General features: G+C 35.3%; 1 protein-coding gene across 7 annotated transcripts in view; it reads right to left on the reverse strand.

The window, feature by feature from the left end:
* The window catches only part of LOC139137727 (zinc finger protein castor homolog 1-like), a 33,179-nt gene that overhangs the window by 15,652 nt on the left and 1,232 nt on the right, over positions 1-16,295 (reverse strand). For 5 of the 7 annotated variants that reach the window (XM_070705981.1, XM_070705979.1, XM_070705984.1 and 2 more), the window contains exons 2-3: positions 2,095-3,169; positions 488-634 (exon numbers count right to left, since the gene is read on the reverse strand). In XM_070705981.1, the coding sequence (XP_070562082.1) occupies positions 488-634; positions 2,095-3,127 (1,180 nt within the window). In that variant the 5' untranslated portion in view covers positions 3,128-3,169. The remainder of the gene's footprint in view (positions 1-487; positions 635-2,094; positions 3,170-16,295) is intronic. The other 2 variants (XM_070705985.1, XM_070705982.1) reach the window with 1 other exon arrangement.

Consider the following 16,295-nt stretch of genomic DNA (forward strand, 5'->3'; position numbering starts at 1 on the left):
AAGTCAGTATTCAACTCTAGAACTACTGAACAGAAGCTGGACTATATGTACATGTATGTCTGAATACCATGACTTCAACACAGTGAATATAAACTTCTTCTATTATATCAACTGTTCTACCTAACAGACCTGACATTCTCTATCAACCAACTACTTCATCCTCAAACCAATGTATGTGCATAACCACAGTATGGATCCTTAGAAAATGGATCCTTACTTGACCTTGACCTGATATTACCTTTCAACTTGTCATGATATGGATCCCTAGAACACCAAGACTCTTTGACTTGATAGCCTTTCAACTTATTACCACAGCAGGGATTATAAAGTTTCAGAGAAACTTGCTCAAAACTTTGACCTAATTTAACCTTTGAACTCGCCACCAAAAAATGGCCCCATAGAAACTTTCAAAGACTGTATTTGACCTTTAAATTAGCCTGACCATTCAACTGAATCATGAAATGAAACGATTTCACTTTCAGCTCACCTGCTTCTAACTTCTTGATGTAATAATCATACTTGGAATAGCCAACAGGTTTGCCAGACGGATCAACGATGGAAATCATGGTGCTATTAGGCACAAGCGTCTTCCTCCCTGCAGCTACAAGATCCTTATCTAACTGTAAAATGCTTGCTGTTTGTGAAGAGAAAGTACAGAGGTCTTAGTTTTACTTTTTAATAAACTTTACGAGTAGTGAAAGTATAAGAGATTGCATACACTTCGTTCATTAGTACCAAGTATTATGTAAAGTGTTAAGCAAATATCTAATGTCTATATCACTGAATATTTTGATAATTTACGAGTGTTTATCTAAGTGCTGTATATTTGATATATGGTCACTTTGCGATTAAAAGTTGACAACATAAAAATTTCATTCTGATGACCTTGTTTAGAATGACCCCTTCACATAATTTGATGAAATCCTTGAGTACAATGAAGCCTAACCACACTTCAAAGCAAGACTTGCATGGTGTTTGTGTTATATGGCTATCATGATGAAGCTATGACATGGGAGCTATGACATCACAGTGTATGAATTCGGGAGCTATGACATCACAGTGCATGCATTGGGGCATTGTGACATCACAGTGTGTGAATTTGAGCTCTGTGACATCAAAGTGCAGTAACTAGCGTGCTGTGACATCACAGTGTGGGAATTGGGTGCTGCAACATCACAGTATAGGAATCGGGCCGCTGTGACATCACAGTGTATGAATTTGGTCACTGAGACATCACAGTGCAGGAACTGGGGTGCTGTGGCATCACAGTGTATGAATTTGGTCACTGAGACATCACAACGCAGGAATTGGGGTGCTGTGACATCACACTGTGGGAATGGGGCTGCTGTGACATCACAGTGTAGGAATTGGGGTGTTGTGACATCACATTGTGGGAATTGGGGTGCTGTGACATCACAGTGCAGGAATTTGGGTGCTGTGACATCACACTGTGGAAATTGAGGTGCTGTGACATCACACTGTGGAAATTGGGGTGCTGTGACATCACAGTGTAGGAATTGGGCCACAGTGCCATCACAGTGTAGGAATTGGGCCACTGTGATACCACAGTGCATGAATTAGGGAGCTGTGACATCTCAGTGTATGGATTGGGGAGCTGTGACATCACACCTAAATATTGTGGTACAGCTGAGCCACAGACTAGTAGAGTCCATCTTCAACCACCTAACATTTGAAAAATGTTGATTTGATATTCTTGAATATCAAATGTTTTTGCCAAATAAAGTTTAGTACCCTGTAAATTCTGTCGGTGTTTCCCAGTCATGTAAGTGGGTTCCCTTCGGAATATCAATGCAATCACCAACCATTTACTTGTCTATAGAGAACACTTATATTGGATATTATTACTAGTATTTCATTTTTCTGTCTCAATATCACAGTAAATTTGACAATTGTCTGCTGTTGGAACTTTATGCTTACGGAAGTGACTGGGTGATGGAAACCCACTTTATGAAAACAAACATGTAAGTTTTCAAACATCCCATTCTCTCCAGATCTTCTCATTCATTTCAATAGGGAATGAACATAGATAACTGCAAAGTAATACTACACAGGAAACTGAAATGATAAACTTACTGAAGCTGAACTTATCCAGAGGCAGTCTTTCTTCAATGTCCCTCACTTCAGATTCATATCCATATAGTCCCAGAAACTCTTTCACAGTATCTGCAGCATAGTCGCGTACTTCAGACGCATCATAGCACAGCCCAGGTTCAATATTTTCCTTTGTGGTTAAATCAGCAGATTCTGTGATTTGGTTTTGTGTTCTGTCCATGCTGAGGTCCTCAGCAATGGCTATGTCATCATCATCATCATCATCATCATATGCTTGTTCACTGTCTGCAGAATCATCCATCATAGCTTCACTGTCTTCTTGAGACCCATTACAGGTCATTTCAGCACTCTTATTCAAAGTCTCTTCCAGCAAATCATCATCGCACACACCACTCTCTGCATATTCTTGTATCATTTTGGGGTCATAAACTACGGGGTTATCCTGAGAATTGATGAAGTCTTTGGAAGCACTTGATGTTGGTGACATACAATCGGACTTGTCACTTTTATATGCACTCATAGACAAATCTAAAACGCTATCCTGTGTGAATAAACTGTTTTCTTGCTGATCAGTGTCTTCAGCACTTATCAGCTGACTACTCATCTCAGAATTCTCTTCTGCAAAACTCTGTTGGCTGTCCTCTGCCACATTACCATGGTAACCGTTGATGGAAGATATGGATTTGACACTGCTGCTGTCACTTCCTGAGCTTCTTGCATCGTTGCACTCACTACTTTCTGTTGATGTGTTATTTTCACTTTCTGATAGTTTCTCAGAAACCTCAGAATTAACCTTATCCAAACCATCTTCTGATGTTACCATGGCGACCTGTGGTGATGATGCAGTTGTAACCACAGAGTTATTTTCCTCTTGAAGATCTTTTTCTTGATTTGTTTTTCCTGAGACTGCAGACACTGCATCTCGGCAGGTTTTCAGTATTGCCTCTAACTCCGCTGCAGGTCCAGGAGATGAGTCTTCACTTCGACTTTTAAGTTTTTCACAGATTGCATCCAATCTGATTGATGTTCTCTTCTTGAATTCAGGACTTGCCATTCTGAACCAAACATACTATATGTCATGCATTTCTCATTTGTTCTGAAAGAAAAGAAAGTATCATATTTACATGAACAAAAATAATGATATCAAAGATCTGGGTGTGTTCACATAAAAGTATCTGATAGATTTCTGATTAAAATATTAACCCTTTTCCTGCCAGACAGTAATAACTGTATCACTTCCCTATCAGCCAAGTCAGTAAAAAGCGGTATTGAGCCAAAACATGACGTATTTTCACCCACTTGGTTTGGTATGTTATTGCATCTTTTGTCCAAAAAAAATCAACTTTACAGTATTATGTTCTCAACAGTCTTCAAATGTACACCATATGGAATATATTGTGTTTCATTAATTTTAACCATCTTGACCTGATGATGAAATATGGGCTTGACAGGAAAAGGGTTAATGACTTGGTGCGCGGAAGAGTGGTAAATGTAATCTCTGTACATACTAAGATTCAAGTAACACTGATGGCCATTTAAAGTTATCTATGTGTATCATAATTAAATCACAGTGTCTTACATAAACTGTTGAAAAGGAATTGAAAATATTAGTTTTTAGTCTGAGTTGAACTAACAAACAAGTTGAATGACCAAATAAGGATATTGAGTATACAAGTAGCATTTTGACAGCTTTGTAAAGCAGTTGAACACATCGACTGTGATGTTAAATTGGTCAGAAATAAATGTTTTGTCAGTCATAAAAATAGCCATATGTGCACATCCCTCAACAAAGTAACAAATATGCAATGAAGTACATCGCTAAGCATACGATGTAAATGTGTTTTTTAATGACAGACGTTGAAAAAATTTTGTAAAAAGCATCTGACTGTAATTTTAAAAATGCCTTCCCACAGAAAGTGAACATGACGAGAAATCACTGGACACTTAAATTAAGAATGATCTATGTGTGTATGGAAAGTCAATTCTATATCAGAACATCTGAGTGATGGTAGGTGGCAAGCTGTGCATGAGTTCATAAATCCAAATACAAAGAATGACAGGTTCATACAAAAATGTGCCATTTTGACAGAAAATAACCATCCCATTCACTCACCTAAAAACATTTGAAGAAAAGCCACCTATAGTATAATAAAATTGAAAAACCACACTTTTGTAATTCTATATGGTATGTGTTAATAAAATATAATTTGACTATAAAGTGGTGAAAACACATTGTATTTGCAATGAAACCTTGGATATGATTTGATAAATGTGCGAGCTACATACATGTAGCATCATAGCTGAGCTATCTATAGAATTGACTTCATCTTGCATGTACTATTAAGTATCTAACAAATGTATTTAAATTGGCATGATTTCCATTCAGATCAAAAGAAATGAGCATGTATGAGAAAATATGAAAAAATGACGATTTTCAGACATTATCCAGCATTCTAAATAGACATTGCTGTCTAATTCTGTCAGTTCAATTGACAACAAATCATTATTACAGCTGTGGATGTACAAACAGTCCTGGTTACATGGATTTCACTGCTAGCAATCACATTTTAACATAACTACATATTTACATGTATGTGTGTAAATATGAAAGCAAATTTATATTTTGTGGGCCATAGGTATGCAAAGTGACTTGGACAATTATGAATAATGACATTGTGAAATTGTAACCAAAAAAGTCAGGGTATTAAATTATCCCCAAAATTCAAATATATAAATTTCATCAAATTCAAATTTTCAAAAGTAAGAATTATTAGGTCATCCATATAAACATAACTGAATGCAGGTTTTTTCAATGACTTATGAGAAATCCCATGCATGCAAAATATGCAAATTTTATGGTACTTGGAACAAGTAAATTTGGTGTATCTCTAGAAACATAATAGCAAGTATCAAAGCTATTATTTCATCATCACAAAAAATCTTTGACATTAATTAATTTTAAACATAACTGTCAACCTTTTCCCAAATTATGCAAGCCATAAATGCAAGACTAACGTCAGTTCTATAATCATCTAAAAATTCAAAATACTAAAACTGGCAACATTCAATTTTTAAATTTAAGCGTTCACATAAGATTGATGCACAGACTGATGGAAACACAAACAGGCAGTGTGTACTGATGTTTGTCACTACTCAGGTTTCTGCTGATGATGGGGCAAAAAAATTATACGAGCACTCCTGCATGAAACACAGTATCCATGAAAGACGAACATTTCAAAAAATACTGTCAAGGACACTATGTGCTCACATTCGGTTTGAATTGGTCCATTCGAGAAAAATTTAAACCAGGAAAAACAAGAATGACAAAAGCAAATAAGGTCTCCAACTTAGGTACTTGAGGTCATCTTTAGGAACATGCATATCAACTTCTAAAGCAATGGGACAAGCAGATCCTAAATACATAGGCAAATGTCAACAACAAAAAACAGAGAAGGCTTGATAAAAAGAAAAGGTGGGAGTGGGCAAAAATTGCACAAGGGATCTGGTAAAAAAGTAATGCTACATCATCAATCTTCTAGACCCTACCCCCTCCCTGAATATAAAATGTTCCACCCCTTGGTATTACATAAGACCAAATGACAGGAAGTACATTTACAACCTTGAATATTTTTTAATTAATGCCATGAGTGTTATCATTCTAATGTAAGCAGCACTTAAGGTAGTAACAGATAGTGAAATGCCTTCCACTGTGGGCGGTGATTACAACATCTGGAATTATCCTGGATTCAAATTTCTCATCGGGTCTTGTACGTCTTACATAGAAAAGTTGCAAAAATTGGTCCAAAATGAAAAAAATCACCTTAGCTTTGTTTTCTGGATCAAATTTTCCTACAAAATGATACCAAACATGACAAAATTATGTTCACAGCCTTCAAAATTGTCTCACAACATATCCTGGGTTGGTGTAGGTCATTTAAGGTCACAAACTGAGAAAATTACCTTAAATATACAAATTTTGGGGTTTCCCATCACTTTGAGCAGAAAATTTATCTAATGGCATCTTTCGGGACTTTATACCAAATTACAAAGCTATCAAAGAAGGGACTTTATACTAAATTACAAAGCTATCAAACAAGTAATTTTGAGATAAAGTTTTCTTGACCAAAAATGACAATATTGTCTTAAAAATACAAATTTGTATATTTCAGGACAATTTCAACATATCTAACTATTCTCATCTCTGTACGTCTGTGTACCAAATATGAAAGCTGTCTGTCCAGGGGTTTTAAAAAGGAAATACTGTTTAAGATTTTTTGACCAAAAATGACAAAATTGCTCAAAAATAGTAACTTTCCTAATTTTGTCATAATTTCAACAAATTAGAAAAGTAACACCCTTGCAAAGAGACAACCAAAATTTGAGAGCGATTGGGCTGGCAGTTTCAGAGAAGAAGAATTTTTACTGAAAATGAGAAAAATCACCAAAAAATTCAGCAAAAATACAAAATTAAGGATATTATCACAATATTTATAGAACTGTATAAGGTTCACCTAAGGTACTTGCACACAAATTTTCAAAGCAATCAAAAGAGCGGTTCTTGAGTTATTAATGCTTAAGCATTTTCACATTTTGTAAGTTCATTTGCATAATTTTGGCAACGCAGACTTCATTTGAACAAAATCCCATCTATAGCCCAGGATGCATCCACACACTAAATACCAAGCTGAAACGTGCAGCGGTTTGCGTGTTTTTGATGTTGACGGACATACTGTACATACATACATACACACATACATACAGACGCCATCGACTTCAGCCTATACGATAAACTCACATTGGTATAACCAAATGTGAGCTAAAAACAAAGTAAAAGTTAACTAGAATGTCATTAACATATTCCTGATACAAAACTGTTGACCTTGTCAAAGTCTGTGAGATACGTCATATGAACTTACGGGAGATCGCAAACTCAAGGATACCTTTTGATATGTACATGTAGGGTATTATGGATTCCAACAGTGACCAACACCTAACAAAGCCTTCTGCGCTAATATACTATAATCTGTAATAAGTCAGCTGATCATTACACGAGAGCTATGGTACTTTTTAACTATTTGATTGACCAAACCAAACCAAACCAAACCAAAATAGACTCACCCGAGGGAAAGAAACCCAAATGAACTTACTTTACCCTAAGGCCCTCTTGCTACAAATTACTTCAACATCTGTACATCCTTCTGTGGATTTTTTTCAAATACAACAAAAATATCCTAAAAGACAACATACTGGTACTGTCACTCTCTGAACAAATTTGGATGAGATTAGCCTTAAGTAGGTATAAACAAAACAAAATGCAGTTTGAAGATTGTTTACAGCTTGTTTACTAATATGATTTTTTAAAGACGATACAGCCTCTTGATAACAATGCTTTTAAATAGCACACAGAATTGTTACTATATTCAGATAAAGTTATGTTTTTGGAACAAAACAGCATCCGGTAAATGATTTTGGAAAATATCACAAGACTCTTTACAGATACTAACCCTGTATTAACCCAGATAAAATTTCTTAATTTACTTTCCACTCAAGAACACAAAAGTGATAAACAGATCAGGAAGACAATGGAAAATCTGGTTGCAGCTGTATTTTATCATGTTTTAATAGCACCAGTACATATGATATTTATCTCAACAGCAAGAAGTCCACTTCCAAAAAGGAATTTTGACAATGCTAGGGATCTCTCTCATAAAATCAGGGGATGGTCACTTTTTTCACAAAATCATAGCATTGTTAAAGACGATTCAATGTCACCATGCTACAACTTCAGTGATTTATAATGACATAAAATCCTCACATTTGTACAACTTATGATCTAAATTAGAACACTATCTTACATCGACATGGCTGCTTCCAAACTATACATCTATGCATCAAATTACAATGAAAACACCAACTTTGGCATTTATCTTCCAGAAATTACATTTGGCAAAATATAAATAACGGATAAATCACAATCTTCAAGGCCAAATTGAGGCCACACTTTCTATACACACTACAAGTCACAAAAAATGCAGCAAAAATGCAAAATATCTGAGGCCTCATTTAGTAATTTGCTTTCTGCAAAACGGAACTTTTATGTTATTTGAATTTAATTTGTCATTAGCTTTAATACTTGATCTGCTTTTCTGGAAAGTGTAAAATAAGAAAGGTTAGATTGATTTGGGAAGGACATATTTGGTGTTCTGAAACATGACAATACATATAAAAGATAATATAATTATGAACTTTTCCAAGCTAAACCATTTAAGACTGGGGGTGGTTGATAGGAAACTTCTACAAACATTACCAACCCTCACTTTCAACTTTTGACAAAATGAGATTGTTTTTGACAAATTCTAATATTATTACTTTTCAAAAAGTGGATTTTGATTCTTGAAAAGGAAGAACTGGAAGTTTAAATCATGAAATCTCAAAAAAAATACAGAAATGCTATAATCATCCTTACAACAGCACTCTACTTAAGTTCTTATCATCAGTTACATGTATGCTGTGAGAATGTTGCATTTGGACACGTACACACAAGTTATTAACTGAGCTCTAAAACTTCGAAGCACAGTAACATGTAAAGAGTAACAACTTTCATAGTCACCTAATGTAATGCCTGCCCAGTTTTACTGATGATGGGACTCTCAAATATTTTTACCACATTTGTCTCAAAAACCCTTTGGTATAGGAAATAAAGGCTTATAATTGCAGGTCATTCTGTGAATTTCATGGCAATTTTATCTGATCTTGCAAATTCCTGTTCTTGGTGAAATTAGTAGCGATATGAATCATGGCTGGCATTTAAATACCACATTTCATTTGAAACTTCTAAATTCCCTTAACAAAATGTAATTACAAAACTTACATCAGTGACAGTACTTGTAACCTTGTACATTTGTGAAAATCTCCCATGAGTTTTTGTGTACAATCAGGATTACATGTACAAATTTCAGTTTCAAAGTTCAACTTCCAGTTTTTTAGCATTTTGGTACATCATTCATTTGTGTGAAGGTCTAAAACTTTGTGTACAATTTGTCCAGCATTTACAGTCTCAAAGGCCCATGAGTTGCAACTCTGTGAAATTTGTCTAACCCAGGGATCACTTTGGGGCGCGATAACGCAATATTTACGCTCAAAAATCAGAAAAATCGCATTCAGAAAAATCAATTGGGCAAAAAAGTCGCGCCGATAATTCAAATAGCGCGTACGTGATACCTTTACGCGATCTAAATTCATCGGTAATATTTGGCAGGTTTTCAGTACAGAACCACTCATTGTGTCGCCGTAGAGAGCGCTATAATTACGCTAGAAAAAAGCTGTTGCAGAGTTACCCGTTTCAACAGCGTTTGTGATTGGTTGCCAACAGGAAGTTATGCGTTCATTGACAAATCATTGGAGTCGATACAGCAAGTGTTCATTGATGATGTACAGTGTGTTGTCGTCGCTCAAAATGGCGCTTTCGAAGGAATATTCGTGTCCAGTACGAGTGGTAGTCCGAAGAAAAAATAAAAATGCACTATTCTGGATTACTGTACTTCCGTTACTCCCGCACTAGAAAGTATGGATTCGATCGCCTCCGATTACAACTACACTCAGTGTGACAGTTTTCGGACAGGGTAGTGAATTTCGCCCAAAGCCCTTTCATAAATGACGACCACAATGAAATCTTATTATAATACCTTTCGAAACTTTATTGTGTTTATCCTCAAACTGTTAACACCGACAGAAGTGGCCTTTAGGGGGTCAAAGTTGCCAAATTTTTGCCCCCATGTTGAGTGCGTGTAATCGGACTGCTATCGCAGTAATTGGACGTCGTATTTTGAATGTGATAAGGGGCTAAATATTGATATTTTGAAACTTCGAACCCCGATTTTCAATTTCAATGTGTTTAGAAAACTATATGGAAATATTTAGTGATAATTAGTTACGTTTAATCCATGGACGACGCAACTACTGTATATTTCAACGTGTATAGCGCTTAGATTGGACATGGGCTGTCCCTGTGTGTTGCATTCGACACCTCGTATCGTATGGCTAACTTCACCAAGTTTGTAGCCCGAAATAGCTTCTACCAAAAAAAAATCCAAAAGAGGACGGCAGCGTCACCTGACTTAATATGCTGTAGCATGACTTGTAAAACGCTATCAAAATGGAGCGAAGTGAGTATAACGAACAGCATGTCATTAAATGTCTGAAACTGAGGTCGTCCGAAAACTGTCTCACTGAGTGTATTGTTATGCAAATTAACCAATATGCAGAAAATCAGGGAAAGTTAGGTCTGGTTCCCACAGACTTTGAAAATCTCCCACTGTTTTTTTCTCATGTGCGATTTTATCTCCTGCCGTTCTTGAGCCAGGGTAATCCCTGCTAACCTCAAGGTACCTCCAATGTCCTCAGATGTCTGTTGCAATCTACAAATTGAACGATATAGTCATTAGCTATGCCTCAACAACATTTGCTTGTGGCAGAATAGGCAAGAAATTGAACAGATTTTTGTTAATTTTAAATTTTCCGCCATTTTCAAAATCTTGCCATATTATGTGAAAAAAAGGAGAATTTTTTGTCAAAGTGGAGTGAATTCTTTTCCCTTTCTTTCAGTTGGTTGCATCATGTTACAAGTATTTGTAAAACTTCAAATGTGTACATGCACCATTTACGCTGCTTATCATGTAGTTGTATGGAGGCAGCCATATTTGGGTGTGGCACCCATCTATTATTTGTCTTACTGAAACCTCCCCATGCAGTCCCACTCAGTGGATAATTACACTTGGGTAAACATCTCTGAGTAAGAACATTTCTATGTACTTATTTAATTTAAATATAAAATCATGAAAATAATGCCAAAAGTTGCAGCTCATGTGCCTTTAATACAGGAATGTCTAAAAAGTTTACAAGTTGCAACATAGCAGCATTTAATATGTAAATGACTGGCTATGTACAAGTACCCATAAGATATTACTGACACAACAAACTTTTATGATCTGTGACCATTATTGCATAATCTACAATCAATGGATTTTTCAAATAGAGCACCATACATGTATTCTCTAATTGCAGTATAAATCATAAATGAAACCCTGCGTCAAGATTGGACCTGCTTTGCTACAATATATCACCAACTTGCAAGCACCACAGAAACAGAAATCCCTTGGGTTGGGAATAAGCTTTGTGCATTGACTGGGTCTACCAAGAAACTGCAGAATGGTGAATGGTTTGGACACCAAAAACACTTACTGCATGATGGCTGTGACAATCAAAATGCCTGGTGAATGGTTTTGACACATTATAACACTTGGTGCATGATGGCTGTGACACTCAAAACACCTGATGCATGGTTTTGACACTAAAAACACATTTTGCATGGTGAAAACCTTCTGCACTCATGCCCCTTTTCCTGCCAAGTTCATATTACACCATCAGATCAAATTCGTTACAACTAGTAAAGCTTAATATGAATTTTAACAAAACATACATCCGCTCGTATTAACATACATACATAGGTACAGACATACCATATTAGCTCTCTTTGGTATATATACATATACCAAATGTGAGCTTAAAATTGAACATTTGAAGGCCCCTGAAATCATAGATACTATAAACATGATTTTTTAACGCTATTAGAACAGACCAAGCCAAATAGGTAGAAATACACATGGTTTTGGCTCAATACCGCTTTTCACTGAGTTGGCAGATGGGGAAGTGGTACTGTCCGGCAGGAAACGTGATACACATGACACCAAAAACACCTGTGTGCAGCTGTGACACCAAAAATTCCTGTCCATGGCTGTGACACCATAAACTCCTGTGTGGATGTGACACCAAAAACAGCTGTATGCATGTATGTGGATGTGACACCAAAAACACTTGTGTGTGGCTGTGTGACACCAAAAATACCGGTGCATGGTTGTGTCAGAGACATGCCTGGTGCCTGGTTTTGACACCTATCAGTGTGCTTGTTTTTCTGAATTCGTATTATTCACATTTGTGATAGCCAACAATAGTTCTTGTTAGTGATATCTGACACCAGTCACCATGCATGCTTGTGCCATCCAATATTATGCATGGTTATGACATCCCATGGCATCATTGCTTTGTTGTGGTAACCCATCATATCCTGTATAGTGTGATACCACATATTATATCATACCAGTATATTGGTGGTGCAAATACAGCGATCTGATTGGTTGAGACGCGAAAAGAACTGTGGTATATTGGCGATATACCACGGCTGACATACGTGCAAGCTCTCAGCCTGAGCAAAAACCTGTTTATGACGTTCCATGCCAGAATTTCAATATACTGTTATGATATATAATGGCAATAAATCACACCCAGCAATGGTATGCCACTCGATTATGACCATTTCACTTCATATATGCACTCACTATCGCTCGTGCATATATGTCGTGAACTGGTCAAAATCTTGTGGTATACCGTCGCTGGGTGTGCTTTATTGCTTAAATATTACTGATGGTTATAACGGCTGTGAAACCCTACAATTATACGAATGATCATGATATCCAACCTTAAACTTGAAATCTGATCATTTTACATTCCTGAAATTGTCAAGTTGAAAATAGTTCCGGTTCATTTTCTGTCAAATGATGACCACATCACATGTTATGTGGCCCCCAACATCATCAACAAGTTACCATTGAATCCAAGGGAGAGCATGACATTTGATATACCAGTCATGTAATAAAAGTACCGGTAGTAGTGGTCTCTCAAAATCATGACATCGTATACTAGTGTCTTAGCTGTTGATCTAAAGTGACAATTTGTTGTATTTTACCTCAAACAGCTCTAGTTTTAGAAACAAATAACTTTGGCTCATTTCCTTTTTAATAATCCTGTTAGCATATCTTGAAGGGGTATTCACTGAACTCATAGCTACATCAGTGAAATCATTATTTGAAAACCTAGGAAGCAATGACTAAAGCTATCACACCATACTTCTGATAGAATACATGGCATTAATGTCATTAACTAATATAAAAATTTACAGTAGCTTTAGTGACTTAAATGTACAATATGCTGACTTGTCAGAGCAAATCTATTCACCATCAATAAATTACCAATAGACCACCTCCTTGCTCCGGGACAAGTTTTCAAGGTATTACCACTGGTAAACACCATACATGAACTACTCTTTGTAACAGTGACCCCAAATCTGGATTTGGTAATGGCTGACTTTAAGAAACCAGTCTTAGTTTAAAATTTTTCACTTGAAACAAGAGTATATGAAGAAAAGACCAACAACTTTATTTTACATTATCTTTCCTCATTCTAAAATGGCAGGGGTTGAAAGACTGACACTCAAGAAAATGATTGAAAACATGATAAGCAAAATTAAAATGACTCTTATTCAAAATGTAAGAACTTAATTGCCAAACAAAAAAGTAGTTTTGTTAAATAGTATTAAAGAACATATTGTGAACATTTCGGTACTTTGACCCAGCCAGAGTGGAGTTAAATTCTTTGGAAATCTTGAAATGAGGAGAAAAAGAAGTGCATAAATTTACGTAAGTTTACACTTCTTTCTCGCAAAACTTAAGACTGCTTGATGAGCTAAAAGGTAAACCCAACCAATATTCTAATCTTGGGTTAAAACATTAGATAAAATTGACCGAATAATTGCAAAAAATGTGATGTTGAGCCAAATACACTGTGTTGGGTGCAGTGCCCCCTTAACACCCATACCATACCAATGTACCAATGTATATCATTGCAGTCTTTATTGATGATTCCTGCATGGCCTTGCCACTCATAGGTTCTGAGCTATCCATTCACATACTAAATATTACAAAATCAAAAGGGACAATCAGATCTTAAATATAATCACCGCTATCTTTGGATCGTGGGATGTAATACTTCTGCATTCTCATTTCCAACAGCTGTCCCTCTACTATACATTATTATATTATGCATAATTGCAACCACATACTCTGGAGCTTGTAATCTACTTAAGCCATCTTCTGATATGTGCACATTACATCATAATTTCAACAGCCACGTACATGCAGCACTATTTACCACTAAATATTTCAAAACTAGCAATGTGATAAATCAAATAAAGGTCAAAAAGATCCCGACCAAAATGATTTCCTGTATCTTTAAAAAAATTCAAAAATATCATAAACTATGCTATGTAGGTATAGACATATATATTGATATCAATCATATAAAACATTATTTCAAATTACACATTTTCAGCCCTGCTTTTATTAAATAGGTCACACATGTCCTCTACATGCACTGTAGACATCAAACAAAGTTTTGGGAAGGGTAAAATGTTCTTTTTTAATGGTTATAATATCAGTTTATTTGACACTAGCAAACATTTCTATTGAATTCAATGAAAGAAAATTTCGAACACAAATAAACAAAGGATGAAAAAAACTATTCATTCAATTACACAGCCCTTAGATCAATCTAACACACTTAATTCTAAACTTTGTGAACGGATTAATAAAACAAGTTTTATTCTGTTGTCATGACGTTTGCATTTTCTCCATAACAAATTCTCTGGTACTTTGTAGACGTATGAATCAGAAAATCAGATTAATTTGACATGACCAACCCTTGTAGAGCTTTTATGATAGCACATTAATTAAATATGAACATAAGAGATTGTGTGGCAGTTGAAATGAATTTTTCCATCTGAAATTTAGAACTGCACTTGTAGGCGCTATGATTTTTCTAAGTCGAATAAATTTGATAGTTTTGTCGAAAAATTAATGTTTATATTTAGTTGCATATTTTTATTGAAATTTCCTTATCTGGAAATGCATAAATTAACATGAAAAGAAACATAAATTTAAAACCGTTTTCTTACATTTGGAAAAACATGCATGAAGAATTAAAGGAACAAAAAGGCAATACCTGTTCAGTGATGTTCATTAACAAAAAAGCAAGTGAGTAATTTTTGAATTTCCATAAATATCTTTTTCAATGTTCATAAACATTAAAGCTTCATTACAGTACTTTTCTGACTGATTATACTGCAATTAGTCGATATTGAAAAGACAAATTTTTGTTCACACTGCATTTAAAATGTCTAGAATAATCGTATGCATTCTCTAAAGTCCATTAAATAAGATCTTTTCATTTTTCATAATAATTCACCACACACATTGTTACATATTTTAACCTTCAAATTTCTCACCAAACCAAGTTATTTACACTCAGATAATCACTGAGCAATGGTAAATTACATCGGACAAAGAAGAAAATAGAACACGTTAAAACAAGTCCACAGAAGATCTTAATATGGCTGTAAACCAGTCACTTTGATTTAAACTTCTACAGTTTAGTAAAAATTCAGTCAACACTTAAGTTTGAAATGCCATTAGTTTGAAGAGTTGTAAAAGAATAAAGCAAGTCGACATATTTATACAAAGGCATGGTTAAAGGTTATGGCAAGTAATCGTATCACATTCAAATCTGCTTTCTGTGGTTGCCATGGTGTTATACAAATCACAAAACAAGGCCAGTCTTACATGCCACTGAATGTCGACATGAAGAATATACCCAAAATTGTGCGATTAAAACATGCATTTTTATCAAACCTGAGAGGCTATGCATTAGATGAGGCAATATATTATGTCTGATACAATAGCAATTTTTGGTTTTAAGATATTCAAGTTACTGAGCAAAGGGTTCAACAAGTGCTAGTTAAACTCGCTATACAGGCAAATAAAAGGACACAAAAGTGATTCAAGAGACAACAGTACAATGACAGCAAAACGCACTAAATTTAGTCTCCTTGCCAATGTTTACCGACCGACCAACTGTAAACACCCTCAGTCCACAGACATTTATCAGCTCAAATAAAGTGCAAAGGTCACTAAAAATTATTAATTCAGATTTCACAAGCATACACAACATACATTGTAAAACAAAGATCAGTGAAGTCTTTCACATGGTAAAAATGTATATTATTGAAAAGACAACACTAAACTAATCAACTATTAAGTTCTAACTGACCAGAGAGTAAAGCTAATAAAAAAATTATGTGGCAATCACACAACATCAAGACTGTTTACTGTTTTTTGTCATTCTAAGTTAGAATGACATTTTAAGTATTTAGTTGCCATGGCATTCACATAGTTTCACAAAACAAGAGGTGATATTTCTAATAATGAATGGTTTAGTTTCCAAGTAGATAAAGAGCTTATTGTTCCTTTGTGTGTGTTCTTGCTATAGATCAATAA

Source organism: Ptychodera flava, chromosome 7 (assembly GCF_041260155.1).
Source record: "Ptychodera flava strain L36383 chromosome 7, AS_Pfla_20210202, whole genome shotgun sequence".
NCBI classification, from domain to species: Eukaryota; Metazoa; Hemichordata; class Enteropneusta; family Ptychoderidae; genus Ptychodera; species Ptychodera flava.